The following is a 15,952-nucleotide window of genomic DNA, read 5'->3' as shown; positions in this document are numbered from 1 at the left end:
CTCCATATCAGGTTAGCCAATTGATGTCACCGTGGCATTACTTATCTGACTGAAAACGTTTTCAAGTGAAGTAGCCAAGAAGTTCTGAAGAAAAATGTTTTTTAGTGTTGGCATAAACACGTACTTTAGTAACCTATTCACTACCAAAATGATTTGCCAATAAAACAACCACCACAATCTAGATTTTATTTTTGTAATGTGTTAGTGTATTATCCATGTCAGAATAGATATGCACAATTATTTATTGACAAATACATAAATCTGTTTATTCGTGTTTATATACAGGAAAAAATTCAGAATGTACGGTACTCACAGAAAAAAGTAAGTTATTAAAATAGTATTTACAATATATAATATTATTCATCCTTCTTGGGCTCTTGTGACACATCCCCCAAAATATGCCATAATCCTCCCTAATTATCTGTAATTTCCATGAAGCAATTATCTAGCAGCTGGTGGCTGCTCTTAGGTAAACATGATAAACCACATGTAAATGGACCATACTTTGCAAACAAAATGTGCTAGCAATAAATAAATTAGATTTCCAGTGTAAAACCATCATGTATACATGGAACAAAATAGGAAGGTTTTAAACACGTTAAGGGGAGATATGGCTGGCTTCTCTAAAAAAGTGTCTTTTAGGGACATTTTTGAAGGACTGCAGAGATGGGGAGAGTCACATTTGCCACGGTAGGGCATTCCAGGGGAAGGAGGGCAACCCTGGAGAAGACCTGAAGGTGAAAATCTAGGGTGGGGGTGTGAGAAAAGGTCAATAAAAGGTCATCACCATAGCAAAGGACCCATTATGGGGCACATCTGCCACACTCAGACTCCACACACAAAACTCATCCACCCTTTACACAGCAACCAGCACATATAGACATGCTTAGCCTTCCCCACACATACATCTCTCAGTCTCATCCACACAACAACAAGCTACTACACACACTCAAACAACAGTGAACTCTAGATTGTAAGCTCATTTGAGCAGAGTCCTCATCAACCTGTTGCTCCTGTAACATTTTGTAATTGTCTCATTCATCGTTAAATTTCCCCCTTTATAATATTGTAAAGCACTGTGGAATAAGTTGGCGCCAGGGCCGGCCTTAGGGGTGTGCGTGCTGTGTGGCCGCACAGGGCGCCATGAAGCAGGGGACACCGTGCGGCTGACACAGTTCACACATGGCCAGCCAGGATGAAAGAAAAAAAGAAAAAAAATTGCTGCAGGGCGGGGCTTACTGTGCGGAGGGGGTGGAGCTAAAAGTGCTGTGTAAATGCTGCAGGGGAAGCAGGAACGAGTTCCTGCTTCCCCCAACAACCAGCATCCAGGAGCTGTACTGCCTGCCTGCCTCCACAAGGAACAGAGGTAACTATGTGTGATTGTCTGCCTATGTGTGTGTGTTTGTGTGTGTGGCTGTCTGCATGTGTGTTTGTGTGGGGCTGTCTGCCTGTGTGTTTGTGTGTGGCTGTCTGTGTGTGGCTGTCTGCCTCTGTGTTTGTGTGTGGCTATCTGCGTGTGTGTTTGTGTGTGGCTGTCTGCATGTGTGTTTGTGTGTGGCTGTCTGTGTGTGGCTATCTGCATGTGTGTTTGTGTGTGGCTATCTGCGTGTGTGTTTGTGTGTGGCTGTCTGCATGTGTGTTTGTGTGTGGCTATCTGCATGTGTGTTTGTGTGTGGCTATCTGCGTGTGGCTGTCTGCCTGTGTGTTTGTGTGTGGCTGTCTGCCTGTGGCTGTCTGCCTGTGTGTTTGTGTGTGGCTCTCTGTGTGTGTGTTTGTGTGTGGCTGTCTGTGTGTGGCTGTCTGCCTCTGTGTGTGTGACTGCCTATGTGTGACTGTCTGGGCAGACTAGATGGGCCGAATGGCTCTTATCTGCCGTCACATTCTATGTTTCTTGTCTGTGTGTTTGTGTGGCTGTCTGCATGTGGCTCTCTGCGTATGGCTGTCTGCGTGTGTGTGTGACAGGGTGTGTGGGAAGGGTGGGAAGGGGTGGGCGCTGTGAAGATTTTTCGCACAGGGCACCCAAAGGCCTAAGGCCGACCCTGGTTGGCACTATATACGTTCCAATATTGCTTTTCAATGATTAAGTCGCTTTTTGCATTGCTTTGTAATGCATATCAAATGTTAACCTGTATATGCACATTATTTAACAGACTATGGGCTAAATTAGAGTTATATATGTGTTATAGCTTTGCCTAATTCTGCAAATTTTTCAGGTGGAAATACAATGTACTTGACAATATACAGGCAAATCATGTTTTCTGATCCATTACTGCACATTTGGCAATATCACCAATAGTATTTTTATTGAACAATATTTTATTGTTCAATACAAACTTGATTCTAGAGTTTAACACAACACAGTTCAATGTGTAGTCATAGGACATGCCATTATTTGAGACTAGTGTAAGAGAATCTCTAAGGAAGCAGCTGTTACCATTATTTCAGTGACTTCCTCATTATTGATAAACAGGAACCTGGTTAGAGACAGTTACAGTTTCAAAGAATAATGGAAGTTTAACAGTATATTAGAGCGTCTTGAGAATTTCAATATGAAAACCAAAAATACAAATACCACACTTAGAGCATCAAAACACTATAAAATTGTAGTTAGTATATCTATATTGCCACCTAATACGGGGCAAAATAAGAGAGGCAAAAACAGCTTGTTCTTGAAATAGATAAAACAAATATTTTCTATAATGAATCCATGTAATATAAATATATATATATATATATATATATATATATATATATATATATATATATGTATATATATATATATATATATATATATATATATATATATATAATACAGCTGAAACTATACAAAAGGATAAAGAACAAGTAATTAATAAATAGAGCCGTTATAGTACACTTCTTACATTAATTTTAGGAGGTATCATTTATGTGAGTAGCTATGGTGTCTCGTAGTCATACACTAAAAACCCTTTGTTTAAGGTCTCAATGTGAAAAGATCAGGAAATACAAAGTATTTTTTTTCTAGGTCTGTGTGACCATGTATAAATTGAGGAGTAAATACATTTTAATTTACCCTCAAACAACAGGTACATTACAGAAAAAAGGACACATTTTGTTTCAACTACCTGTAAAGCTCAAGGCCTGTTAGATACTGTTACAACTGAATTTATAAAGTCCCAAAGAAAAAAAACCTTAAAGGAACACTATAGTGTTAATAATTCATGTATTCCTGACATCAGAGATGAAAAGGTTAAAACTTATCTTTTCTCCCAGTCTCGCCGTGGCTGACCATCTTAGTCTAGATGATCTTAGACACCAACCAGCATCTCCTCATTGTGATTAGCAAGCACCTCTAGTGGCTACCACTAAAGTTGTTACTAGGCACCAATGTAAACACTGTCTTTTCCCTGGATGGCAGTATTCACAGTGCTAGGACACAGGGACATGCATTAAGCTGTAGCAGTTCTGGTGACTATAATGTCCCTATATTTCCATTTATCAAATGCATAAAGAGGAATCATATAATTATTCTCCATTATATTAATTGAGGTGCCCATTTCCCTGGTGCCAAGTAACATCACCACACAGTGCTAGGTGACATCACACAATGGAAGTGCCTGTGGTGGGGGAGGTTGTCTTTCATTGCTAATACCACTGCCCCCACATCACTTAGAGGTCAAGTCCACTGTTTCAAATACCATTGTCCCACTAAGTTAAAGGTGACAACCACAAAATCAGAGAGAACTTGCAACTACAAAAAAAAATATTTTTGCTTTAGGAGTGCTCTAATGAAGTCACATGTCACTGTTATCTTCAGGGATCACCATGGTAACAGAGGTCATCTTCACCAGGGATGTATTTTTTAAGAGGGGGGTCATAACGGTAAATAACTTTCTTTTGTTGGGTTCCACGACTATGCCAAATATAGGTGATTGAAATACCGAATACAATTACCTGTCTAATGAATTTAGATTACGAGGATGACTATTTCATAAATCACCCACTTTAAAGTGATAATTTGTGCAGCTGCCATTATATTCATTTTAGATAGTGTATTCCCATGTATTTTCTGTGTTTAATAGATGGTACAATGTAACAAAGCAATGTATACATATATATCTTGGTACATTTAACATTGGTACTAAATCCCACTTAATCTTATTTCATTATATGAAATGTTAAAGTATATATATAATTGTTTTTTTCGTTTTTTTTTTTTTAAATAACCTCCACGCTGCTGTTCTCAATTTTCATTATGGAGAATTGCACCCCAAATTCCTTTCTTCCGCATATTCTATGCTGTATTTTTTTGAGAAGTTTCACTTTTGGTATACTAAATGCATGTTCTGCAAAACAACAACAAAAAATTGCAAGAAAAACAAATATAGAATTTATGAGGATGACTTACAGAATAAAAAACACTGATATTGGTGTTTAACATGAACTTGTTATGACTTGTTATGTTTTCTTTGATACAAATTACACCTATTGGCATTTAATACATATTTTATCATATAGATAAATTATATATTCAATGTAAAATATTTATATAAGAACATCACACACCTCCTGTTCAGTGCCCCCAATTCCTCAGCTCCGCGTATGTTACAATATTGTAATACTCACTTCCAGACCCAACCATGTTTGGATTTTACTTGACCTGCTTCTTCACACTTTTTAAATAGGATTTTCACTCAATCTATATATTTGTTATCAATTCTGCTGGCACAATGTACCAGTGGAAGAGATTAAATTCAATTTACTATTGAAATAACAAAAACTATGTCAGAAACACTTGAAATAAGTGAGTGCAGACTATAAACATGACTTTAGCTTAAAGAGTTAAAAGAGAGTCAACCAAGACTTATGTAATTTTGGTTACCACGACGATTACCTACTTAAAGAACTAGAACACAACTGTCCAATAAATCCCTTTACAGATGGCACTGGTTTCCGATATTTGAATATGAAGTGATCCTACTGTGCTCAGCTTGACTTTGATATTGGACTTTTCACTCCAGTTAAAATGCCTTCTTCTTGACTAAAATTGTGGCTTGAAATCACAAATCAAATGTGAATTTATATCACAAATTGTTGAAGACCATAGAAAAATAACCAAAAGCATTGAAACCAGGTCTACTGATGTATGCAATGCTCAAGAGTGACCATTCTCAAGTTACAGAGATTGAGTTTAGATTCTCGCTATTACACTTTGAGAGCTCAATGCAGATTGTGTGGGAGTTACAACGTATATCACTGCTTAGCTGATTGTTCATGAAACATCTGTTTAAGAGTCTCAATTTTCTTTCTAATGTTGTTGACGGGACAATTCTTTATTCTTTCCTGTAAGAATTGATCTATTTCAGTATACCAATTATCCATCCAAGTAGTGCTTTTCCCATGGCAGAGGCCAAGTCCTCGATAAACTTTTGTCAGGAAAGCAACAATTTTCTCATCACTGCACATTTTGCATCTTTGGAAAATCCAGGCCCACCATCCCTGCCAAAATTCTTCACCATAGTCATTGTCAATGTGAACAACAATGACTTTCTTGTGAGGATTTACTATTAGAGCTGCAAGTTCATCTGCTTGCAGTTTATTTCCAAGAAGCCTTAAATTAAAAAAAACACAAACATTTTGATTTTAACACTCAAGACACATTACATGGACAAAATATCCAATAAAATCGATATAGTGTATGTTTAGTTTAAATGCAAAAAATATCTGACTTATCAAGTATTACCATACAAATTTCTTTTTAAAACATTTTATGGATTTAATAAGACATAATTAAAATTATTGTGCTATAGTTCAATGCACAGGTCAATGCTGGACTCGGTTTCCTCTAATAACTCAAGCTATTTCTCGTTTTTTTTCTCCTAAAAAAGGTCTAACCTGGCTGAGCATATAACATTACATTAGCATATTGCAGGAGAAACAAAATCTAATCAAGAAAGCAAACATCTGCAGATCTACAGCAAAAGATATAAGCAGAAAAACAGATATGACATCTAAAATAATATATTTGAAGAGACACTCAAGGCTGGATGTAGTTTTCATTTCAGTATGCCTAGATACTGCATTATTTTATGGGAACAAAAACATTTTTGACTGGGCAGAAAAACTTTTTAAAAATAGTTTACCAATGAATGATGTTACAGATAGGACAACAGATTTGTAAATAATAAAATTCCTCAATATGTATCAGTCCTTTTTACTCACATAGGTTATAATCCTCTCATCTATACATTGTCGAATATGCACAAATTTCTCACTGGTGTGTGTGTGTGTGTGTGTATGTATATATACACACATACATAAATATCCCTATGTATATTGTATATATTGCAATGTTACCATATCACCCTCAAATTGCAGCCATATTGCATGTGCACAAATGCATGTGCAAATGCATGTGCACACATACACCCATTGATATATGCATGTATATATATATATATATACATATATATATATGTATATATATATATATATATATATATATATATATATATATATATATATATATATATATATATATATATAGCATATATTCACTGTGATATATGCACTTGATACGCGCATACACACAAACACTTGATGGACGCCAGTCTCTTTTCAGCTATGTAACTATATGTAACATACTGATGTAAAGAAACACGCAGACACATACATTGACAGGTACAGTCACACAATCACAGTATGTGTCTAGCAATGTGTATTGATACACATTTGTGCATGTCTGGCATTGTGTAGTGTGTTTCTGCCTGGAGTGTTTCTGGCAGTGAGTATCCTTGTGCATCTGTGAGTGTATAGCTGTGTGTATGTGTATCCATGACTGCACCAGCAAATCTTATCTGTGTCTATGTGTGTCTGTGTATCTCTGTGTCTGAGGGTTACTGTCTGTGGAATGCTGTTTGTGCCTAAGGGTGCCTGTGTGTTTCTGAGGGTGACTGTTGCAGGGTGGTTGTGACAGAGTTAATATGACAAGGGACATTTGGCAATGTGACTCCAAGTGAGGGGTAAGTGATGGGAGTGACTGTGTGAGGGGACTGTGACAGGGTGACTAAGTGTGTATGGAGGAGGGATGATGTGACAGGGTCAGGCCCGGACTGGCCATCGGGCAAACCGGGCAAATGCCCGGTGGGCCGCGATGGCCACGGGCCGAGGCCAGGGAGATCTACCTGGTCTATGCAGGGCCGGCGCTATCCGAGCGCCGGCCCCACTGTGTTCCATGAAGGGCCGGTGGGGAGATAAAGGATCTCCCTCACCGGCCCACATGCTGTCAAATGCGGCCGCCGGCGGGGAGGGAGGGAGGGAGCCAGCCAGTCTGGAGAAAGGACCCGGCGGAGCTCTAACTTGCAGCTCCGCCGGGTTTCTCTCGCGAGATCCGGGACACACATCACCCTCATACCGCACCCTAACACACATCACCCTCATACAGCACCCTAACACACATCACCCTCATACAGCACCTTAACACACATCACCCTCATACAGCACCCTAACACACATCACCCTCATACAGCACCCTAACACACATCACCCTCATACAGCACCCTAACACACATCACCCTCATACATCACCTTAACACACATCACCCTCATACATCACCTTAACACACATCATCCTCATGCAGCACCCTAACACACATCACCCTCATACAGCACCCTAACACACATCACCCTACCACACACAGTGCCCTAACACATCACCCTAACACACACAGCGCCCTAACACACAGCACCCTAACACAGCACGCTAATGCACACACCACCCTAACACACACAGCGCCCTAACACAGCGCCCCAACACACAGCACCCTCACTCACTCACACACACAGAACCTTCACACAGCACCCTAAAACACACACACACACACACACATCACCCTCACACAGCATCCTAACACACACAGCACACACAGCACACACACAAAGCAGCCCCAAACACGCTGCACCAAGCACACACACAAAGCAGCCCCCAAACACGCTGCACCACGCACACACACACACAATACTACACACCAAACATATATGTATATATACTACAGAACCCCTCACACACATACTGCACCCCTAAACACATTAAATTCCAGACAAACACTAGATTCCTACCCAACTCTACAGATATACACACACTAGATCTCTATATACACTCTGAATCCTCTACACACGCACACACACACACACACTCACTAGATCTCCTATACACGCTCCTGAGTCCTTCAAACACACACTAGATCTCCTACACACAGACGCTGCACCACCTACACACACTACATTTCTGACATACACACTCTGGATCCCCCATGCACAAACTAGATTCTATTTAAGCAAACACAGTGTCTCCATAAATGGGATACAGTGAGTATCCCAATTATGGAAACCACTGAGACAAGTTTCAAGCAAACACAACGCAAGCATGTTATTAAATTTGCTTGCACTGTGCAGAAAAAATACAGGGCCCTTTTCTCATGCCCTGGAAGAGCATTGAACCAACATGCTCACTGAGATGGGGCGTGCTTGTCATTGGGGATGACAAAACACACCCTATCTGGCCCCGCCCCCTTTTCAGTGGGCCGCTGTGAACCAAAAATGCCCGGGCTGAATTTTTTTCCCAGTCCGGGCCTGGACAGGGTGACTGTATGTTTGAGGGAGGGAATGTTGTGACAGGATGAGTGTGAGAGGAGGTAATGTGACAGGGTGACTGAGTATGTGGGGGGAGGGAGTTATGTAACAGGATAAATGAGTGTGTTTAGGGGAAGGGGATGACAGAGTGTGTCGGTGGAACGGGAGATGTCACAGCACATGTGTGTGAGGGAGAAGGTTTGCTAGAGGGGGTGATATGACAGCATGAGTTTGTGGGGGGTATATTGTATGTGGGGTGGCTGTATTTCCCTGTTCAGCCTTGCTATACATTGCTGCTTGTTTTCTTTGCAGGTGAGGTGAGTTGCTCACATCCTTAAGCTCACCACTTCAGCCACCCTCCATTTGCTCTGTGTCTCTCTATCCAGTGTCTGCCAACAGCAACTCTCCTGCTGTGTTTCAAATGGAGCAGGGAAGATCTGCTATCATATTTCATCCCCGCAGTGCTGTATGTGAATACAGCACAGACATGGGAGAATGAGCTAATACAAAATTAAGCCTTGAGCTCAAACTCCCATTACTCCTGGGTGGCAGCAATGACTGTATTACACATCAGCCCCAATACATAAATTAAAAAAACAAATACAAAAGTTTGTATATTTGAGTTTGAACACAAAGCTTAATTTTGTATGTTTGTATTTGCCATGGTACTACACAGCCATGTTACAGTGCTGTTGATCAATCCATATGTTACCTAATGTGTGTTAATGAGTGTGTAGGGTTTCAGAAAAATACCATTATCTGTCCCTGTAGCGATTATACCATTTAGCTGAAAGCAGCAAGGTGAATTGTTAGTGTAGTACTCACCTTTTTTTGCCTTGACATGGCAGGTGAGCGTACACTTGAATGGCTATTTGAGTGATACTAAAAAAACTCCAGTTATTTAAATCTGCTTAGGGATTTGAGATAGTGCGCAAAAAACTTTTTTCTTAGTGAAGAATGAGTTGTTGGCCACTTCCCCCGCTTCCCTCCTCCCCTCCAGTGCTGCTGCTTGGGCTGCCAGAAGACAGACCTGAACACAGTTACTCTCTTTGTTCAGTTATGTGAAGGTCACAGCTTGGTGGCTTTTAGTGATACTGAGCTGTGACTTTCAGCACTTGTTAAAGGCAGAATTTGCTAATGAAATTAATTTACAAAAAAAAATGAAATTTGCTATTATGCAAATTCTGTATACACACACTGGGTATGAATGCATGTGAAGGGGTCAAAGTGTAGATATTGCACTTATGTTTCAATCTACTATAAATTTGTTATTCTGTGTGCTTGTCTGCATTGTGTAAAACTGAGCTCTACATCAATAATACTAACACTAATGTGTCTTTAAAGTACAATATGTGTGATTTAACATCAGCCGGTGTAAATTAGAAGTGTTTTTTTAGCTCTTAATTAACTTTTTGTTGCATAAATTGTTATTAGTAAGTCAGCTAAAAGAGCTCCACCACCGGCCACACCGCCACTCACACCCCTAAATTGAAAATATCCCTTTTTTCCATTTGGAATGCCAGAAGCATGCCTAATTCCTTTGTGCACAATTTCAAAACTGCAGAAAGGAGAGGTTTCTGGGACATGGAGTTTAGTGATCCACTTTCTACTTAAAACAACTTTGGTGTTGACATCATGTACATGATACAAAAATCAGCAATACAAAAATATTGTATAATGGAAGAAGTAGGACAGAGAAAATAAAAAATTATGCTACAACCATATAAAATTGAGCATGAAAACAACTGCACTATGTAGGTCAAAATGCATGAAAATTGTATTAATGCCTCAAGTGTCCCTTTAAGTTTACATTTCCACTTTTCAAACAAATCTGTCCCGCAAACTGTTGGAGACACGGACATAAATTTGATAAGCTTTCCAAATGATTCGATGCTGTTAAATACACTTACCAAATTATTTATCTACAGAAATCACCATTGAACTATATGGGAATTATTATAGATAAATCATTTAGAACATTTTTCTAACACTTGGAAGAATTATTAAACCAAGGCCAATGTTAGAAATAATTCCAAGTGTACATCAATTCACCCATCCTTCAGTTCAGAACACATTTTTATTTCAAAAATAATATCTGTAAATATGTACTTACACGGCATACTGTAAAGTTGTATTGGTTAGGGTTATGTCCAAAAACTGTTCAACAGCTTTATAGCTGATATTATTACCTTCAACCCTGGAAAAGAAGAACCCAGTATTATTTAATACTATGAAATATATAAAACTTACATCACTAGATTATCAAAGACCTCTATTAAGAGAAGACTTACGGAAGTGCCAAAGTAATTCTCATTTCATTGCTATATAATTCAATTTTATACTCATACTGGAAGCCATGTCTCAGTGCTCCTACAATATCCAGAATGGAGTTTCTCTTTGAGACGGGGGCATGCTAACACTGTTATTCACAAAAAAAACTAAATTTTAAAATCAGTATGGCAAAATGTAAGCTGAAAAAGCCGCCAAACTGTCCACTGCTGAGTTTGAGAATTTTCCCTATCAGCTTTATGTAGCCTACGCACTTTGCCATTTGTATTTAATTCTCAAAAAAATCAATGTTTAGTGAAAAACCCTGTAGGAGTTCCTGCATGCTATTTTCCTCTGTTCAGAGAGAGAGGCCTGGTCAGGCACAGATTTCAGATCAATTTCCCAGTGGACTGGGAGGCAGTGATTTATTTATTTATTTATTTATTTTTGAGTAAATTAACTATGTAAATCAAGCAGAAATGCATTCCCACAAGCCTTTATTGAACCCATTCTCATCTATGACATGTTCCATTTTTGGTCTATCATTCATTACAGAAATGAAGCTTCTGTACAAACTTACCATTCCTCTATTACAGATTTAATTCAGGTCCTCCAGACCCAAATCACCAACCTTCCCAAACAACTCATCAACCAATCACAGTGCTTTCTCAGGCAGGACTTATGCCTGGTGACTTGTTTAAAAAGGTTCCCTGTTTGATATTTTTTCACTAAATGTTGCTACTATAACCAACTACTTCTGCGATTTGTTTCTCATGGTTGTGCTCAGGGCCGGCGCGTCCATAAGGCGGCACAGGTGGCTACCTTAGGGCACCAGAGCAAGGGGGCGCAAAATCCGAATCCACTGCCGCTGGCTGGGGACTCGGATTTCTCAACTCACCTTGCTCTCCCTGCAGCCAGCACAGAGCAGGAGCAGGGCTGTGAAGTCAGCCAGCCTCCTCTGATGATGTCAGAGGAGGGGGGCATGACTTCCACTGCTCCCAGACTCCCCAGCGGTCTTCAGTGGATCCTCTGCCTCCAGCTCCTGTCTAGCGCATCCCACCTGACCACCAGGGGTAAGATCCTCCCCTTCCTCGGCCCAAGGTAAGCCTCAGGGAGAGGGAGGGAGAGGGGGAGGGGGGGGCACTTTTTTAGATTGTTTTTTTTTATATAATCAAAATTTTTTTGTTTTGTTTTTATTCCCATTTTTGTTTTTAAAGCAGCCCCTGCCTACATTATACTGCCCCTGCCCCCCTACAGCCTCTGTCCTTACCATGTTGCCTATGTCCCCCTTATGCAGCCCCTGCGCCCGCCCCTCTACAACCCTACCTCTACAATACTGTCCCTGTCCCCCCTCTACAGCCCCTGCCTCCATTATACTGCCCCTGTCCCCCCTACAGCCTCTGTCCCCAGCATGCTGCCCATGCCCCCCCTATGCAGCCTCTGCCCCTCCCCCTCTACAAGCTATGCCTCTATAATACTGCCCCTTCCCCTCCCCCTCTTCCTCTACAGCACTTGCCTCCATACTACTGCCCCTGTCCCCTCTCTACAGCCCCTGCCTCCATTGTACAGCCCCTGCCCCCTCTACAGCCCCTGCCTCCATTGTACAGCCCCTGCCCCCTCTACAGCCCCTGTCCCCCATCTAGAGTTCCTGCCCCCCTCTACAGCCCTAGCTCCATTATACTGCCCCTGTCCTCTCCTCTACAGCCCCTGCCTACATATTGCTTCCCATGTCCCCCCTGCTGCCCATTCTCCCCTCAACATCCCCTGTCCCCCTGTTCACCTCCTACAGCCCCTGCCTCCCCCTCTACAGCCCCTTCCTCCATTACACTGCCCCTGCCCCCCCCCATGGCCCCTGCCTCCATACTACTGCCCTGCCCCCCTCTACAGCCCCTGCCTCCCCCTCTACAGCCCCTTCCTCCATTACACTGCCCCTGCCCCCCCTCCATGGCCCCTGCCTCCATACTACTGCCCTGTCTCCCCCTCCATGGCCCCTGCCTCCATACTACTGCCCCGTCCCCCCTCCACAGCCCCTGCCCCTCTCTACAGCCCCTGCCTCCCCTCTTCAGCCCCTGACTCCATTATACTCTCCCCCCTCTACAGTTTCTTCCCCATCATACAGCCCCTGTCCCCCCTCTACAAGCCCTGCCCCACCTTTACAGCCCATAACTCCCCTACTACACATCCCTTCCTCTACAGCCTCTATTCCCCCACACGAAGCCCCTTACTACCATCAACCTATTTCAGCCCCTAACTCACTACTACAGCCCCTATTCCCAATTAGAGCCCCTAGTGGGCTGATGGGAGAGACTCACAGAAAAGGGCTGTGGGAAAGAAGAGGGTTGTATGAGACATACAAGGGAGTGTAGGACAGACTAAACAGGAGATACAATACACTAAAGGGGGTAAAAAATTCAAAAAGGGGTTTACAAGACACCGGTGAAGATGCATTTTTGTGGGGAGAGGGGAATGGGGTGCCAAAATGCATCTTCACTTGTGTAGCCAAAAATCCTTGCACCGGACCTGGTTGTGCTAGTTCAGCATCTTTGCCCGGGTGCGGTGGGTCATGATCAGAAGTGCTCCTAAGGAATAAAGTATTTTTTTATCTGACTGATAAATACCATTTATTTTGTGTTTTTTTATGAAAATATATAATAACTTGTAGTGTGCGTCACATATTACTGCATGGTTGTAATGTTTGAACTCCCAAGTTTTACATTAACTTTGGAGGTCTACATGAATTACACCAGTAAATTAAAGACTACACATACACAATATTTTGCTATAATAATGTTGACATTATTTGTGACCATAAATAATAAATGTTTCTTCTGCAATAAGAATGCAAACAACATTTTCAATTAGTTTTTAAATCTTACAGTATTTCACTGGAATACATCTTTAGGGGCCTCTCACTGCTACAACACTGTTAAATGTAATAAACATGTTTACGTTTTGTGTTTTTATCCTTAGTATGCACAATAATCGGAGTCGTTCAATTAAAACAGATATTGCCAAGTTTCCCCTGTGTAGCCTGATTTAATTTTCTCCATATTGACTTGCAATTAAAATTACAATATGCTCCGTCACTAGGTATTATCCAAGTAAAATAACATTTTGGTATGAAGAACAAGATTTAAACATTTTTAAGATTTAAATTTCACCTAATGCCACAAAATACAAATATACAGCTTTCAAAGATACATTAAACTGCTACCTTATTCCCCATATCTAATCAACAAATAGAACAATTATAGTTGTATAACATTAACATTTTCAAATGATAGTGCCTCCCTTTAAAATCTAATCAATAAAAATCATTTCAGTTTATCAAACAGTGATACATCTGTAATCAACCAATAAGCGAGAGAGCGAGAAATATGTATATATATACATACAAAGTGTAGATTGAAATGGCCGTATTAGTCCAGTAGACAAGATGCCAAAATATCAGAGTTTTGCAGTATGATACCTTTTTTATTGGACTAACATAGTAATAATTAAAAGACAGGCTTTTGAGAGTTTTCCTCTCTTAAAGGACCACTCTAGGCACCCAGACCACTTCAGCTTAATGAAGTGGTCTGGGTGCCAGGTCCAGCTAGGGTTAACCAATTTTTTTATAAACATAGCAGTTTCAGAGAAACTGCTATGTTTATAAATTGGTTAAGCCTTCCCCCTAATCCTCTAGTGGCTGTCTCATTGACAGCCGCTAGAGGCGCTTGCGTGATTCTCACTGTGAAAATCACAGTGAGAGCACGCAAGCGTCCATAGGAAAGCATTGTAAATGCTTTCCTATGCGACCGGCTGAATGTGCGCGCAGCTCTTGCCGCGCGTGCGCATTCAGCCGACGGGGCGGAGAGGAGGCGGAGAGGAGGCGGAGAGGAGGCGGAGAGGAGGCGGAGAGCTCCCCGCCCAGCGATGGAAAAAGGTAAGTTTTACCCCTTTTCCCCTTTCCAGAGCCGGGCGGGAGGGGGACCCTGAGGGTGTGGGCACCCTCAGGGCACTCTAGTGCCAGGAAAACGAGTAAGTTTTCCTGGCACTAGAGTGGTCCTTTAATACAGACAATCTGAAAGAGATTAAAACTTAAAATAAATTATGTTTTTCACAAATGAAAAAACAAAACAAAAAACAACAGCAGAGCAGAGCATACAAATATACAGCTGCATACATATTTTTGTTTGTTTTTGTTTTCATCAGAATAAACAAGTGCTAAATTCTACCAGATTGATCAGCATTGCTTCAGACATTAGGAAGCGAGGATAAATCTTGAAAACTTGTCTTTTAAATATTATGTAAGTTCAATAAAAAAGTATCATTACATACTGCACTACTGATATTTTGGCATATATATATATACATACATACACACATAAATATACACATATATATGCACACGCACACACACACATATATATATTATAATCCACATTTCTGATTTAATCTATAAACTATTTACAGCATTCCCAAATTCCAAATAAAAAATATTGTCATTTTGGACACTTATTTGCAGAATTATTAATTACACTATTTTCGAGGGGGGAAATAAGCCTAATCTTCAATCAAAGCTTTCATGCTTCTTGGCATACTCTCCTTCAGTCTTTCACATTGCTGTTTGGTGACTTTATGCCACTTCGGTTGCAATAATTCAACCAGCACAGGTTTGCTTGATTTATTGTGACAATCTATCTTCCTCTCATATTGCAGAGGTTTTGAATTTGGTTCAGGTCTGGAGAGTGGGCTGGACATGACAGGGTGTTGATGGTGGTCCTCCACCCACACATACATTGATCTGGCGTTGTGGCATGAAGCATTGTCCTGCTGGAAAGAAAAACACTTCACAGAGTTTGAGAACATTTAAAGAACAGAAGGAAGCAAGCTATCTTCCAAGATAACCTTGTACGCAGCATGATTTGTGCCCAATTCGGGCCTTGAGGAAGCACCCCTCTATCATTACAGTTCCTTCATCAAATTTCATGGTGGGTGTGACATAAAGTGAGTGCAACATGGTGGCTTGTAAGCCTCCCCAGGTCTCTCTCTAACTATTGGACAACCAAGTGTTGGGAAAAGCTGAAAATGT

At 40.9% G+C, this 15,952-nt stretch overlaps 1 protein-coding gene across 3 annotated transcripts in view; it reads right to left on the bottom strand.

Moving 5' to 3' along the window:
• Positions 1-4,186: 4,186 nt before the first annotated feature.
• LOC134615563 (NACHT, LRR and PYD domains-containing protein 3-like) overlaps positions 4,187-15,952 on the bottom strand; it is a 72,781-nt gene continuing 61,015 nt past the window's right edge. Inside the window, exons 6-8 of one of the 3 annotated variants that reach the window (XM_063460106.1) lie at positions 10,724-10,807; positions 4,755-5,590; positions 4,187-4,600 (exon numbers count right to left, since the gene is read on the bottom strand). In XM_063460106.1, the coding sequence (XP_063316176.1) occupies positions 5,233-5,590; positions 10,724-10,807 (442 nt within the window). In that variant the 3' untranslated portion in view covers positions 4,187-4,600; positions 4,755-5,232. Of the gene's footprint in view, positions 4,601-4,754; positions 5,591-10,723; positions 10,808-15,345; positions 15,694-15,952 lie in introns of those variants that run through there. The other 2 variants (XM_063460107.1, XM_063460108.1) reach the window with 2 other exon arrangements.

Source organism: Pelobates fuscus, chromosome 6 (genome assembly GCF_036172605.1).
Source record: "Pelobates fuscus isolate aPelFus1 chromosome 6, aPelFus1.pri, whole genome shotgun sequence".
Classification (NCBI taxonomy): domain Eukaryota; kingdom Metazoa; phylum Chordata; class Amphibia; order Anura; family Pelobatidae; genus Pelobates; species Pelobates fuscus.
This window is presented reverse-complemented; position numbering and strand designations above follow the sequence as displayed.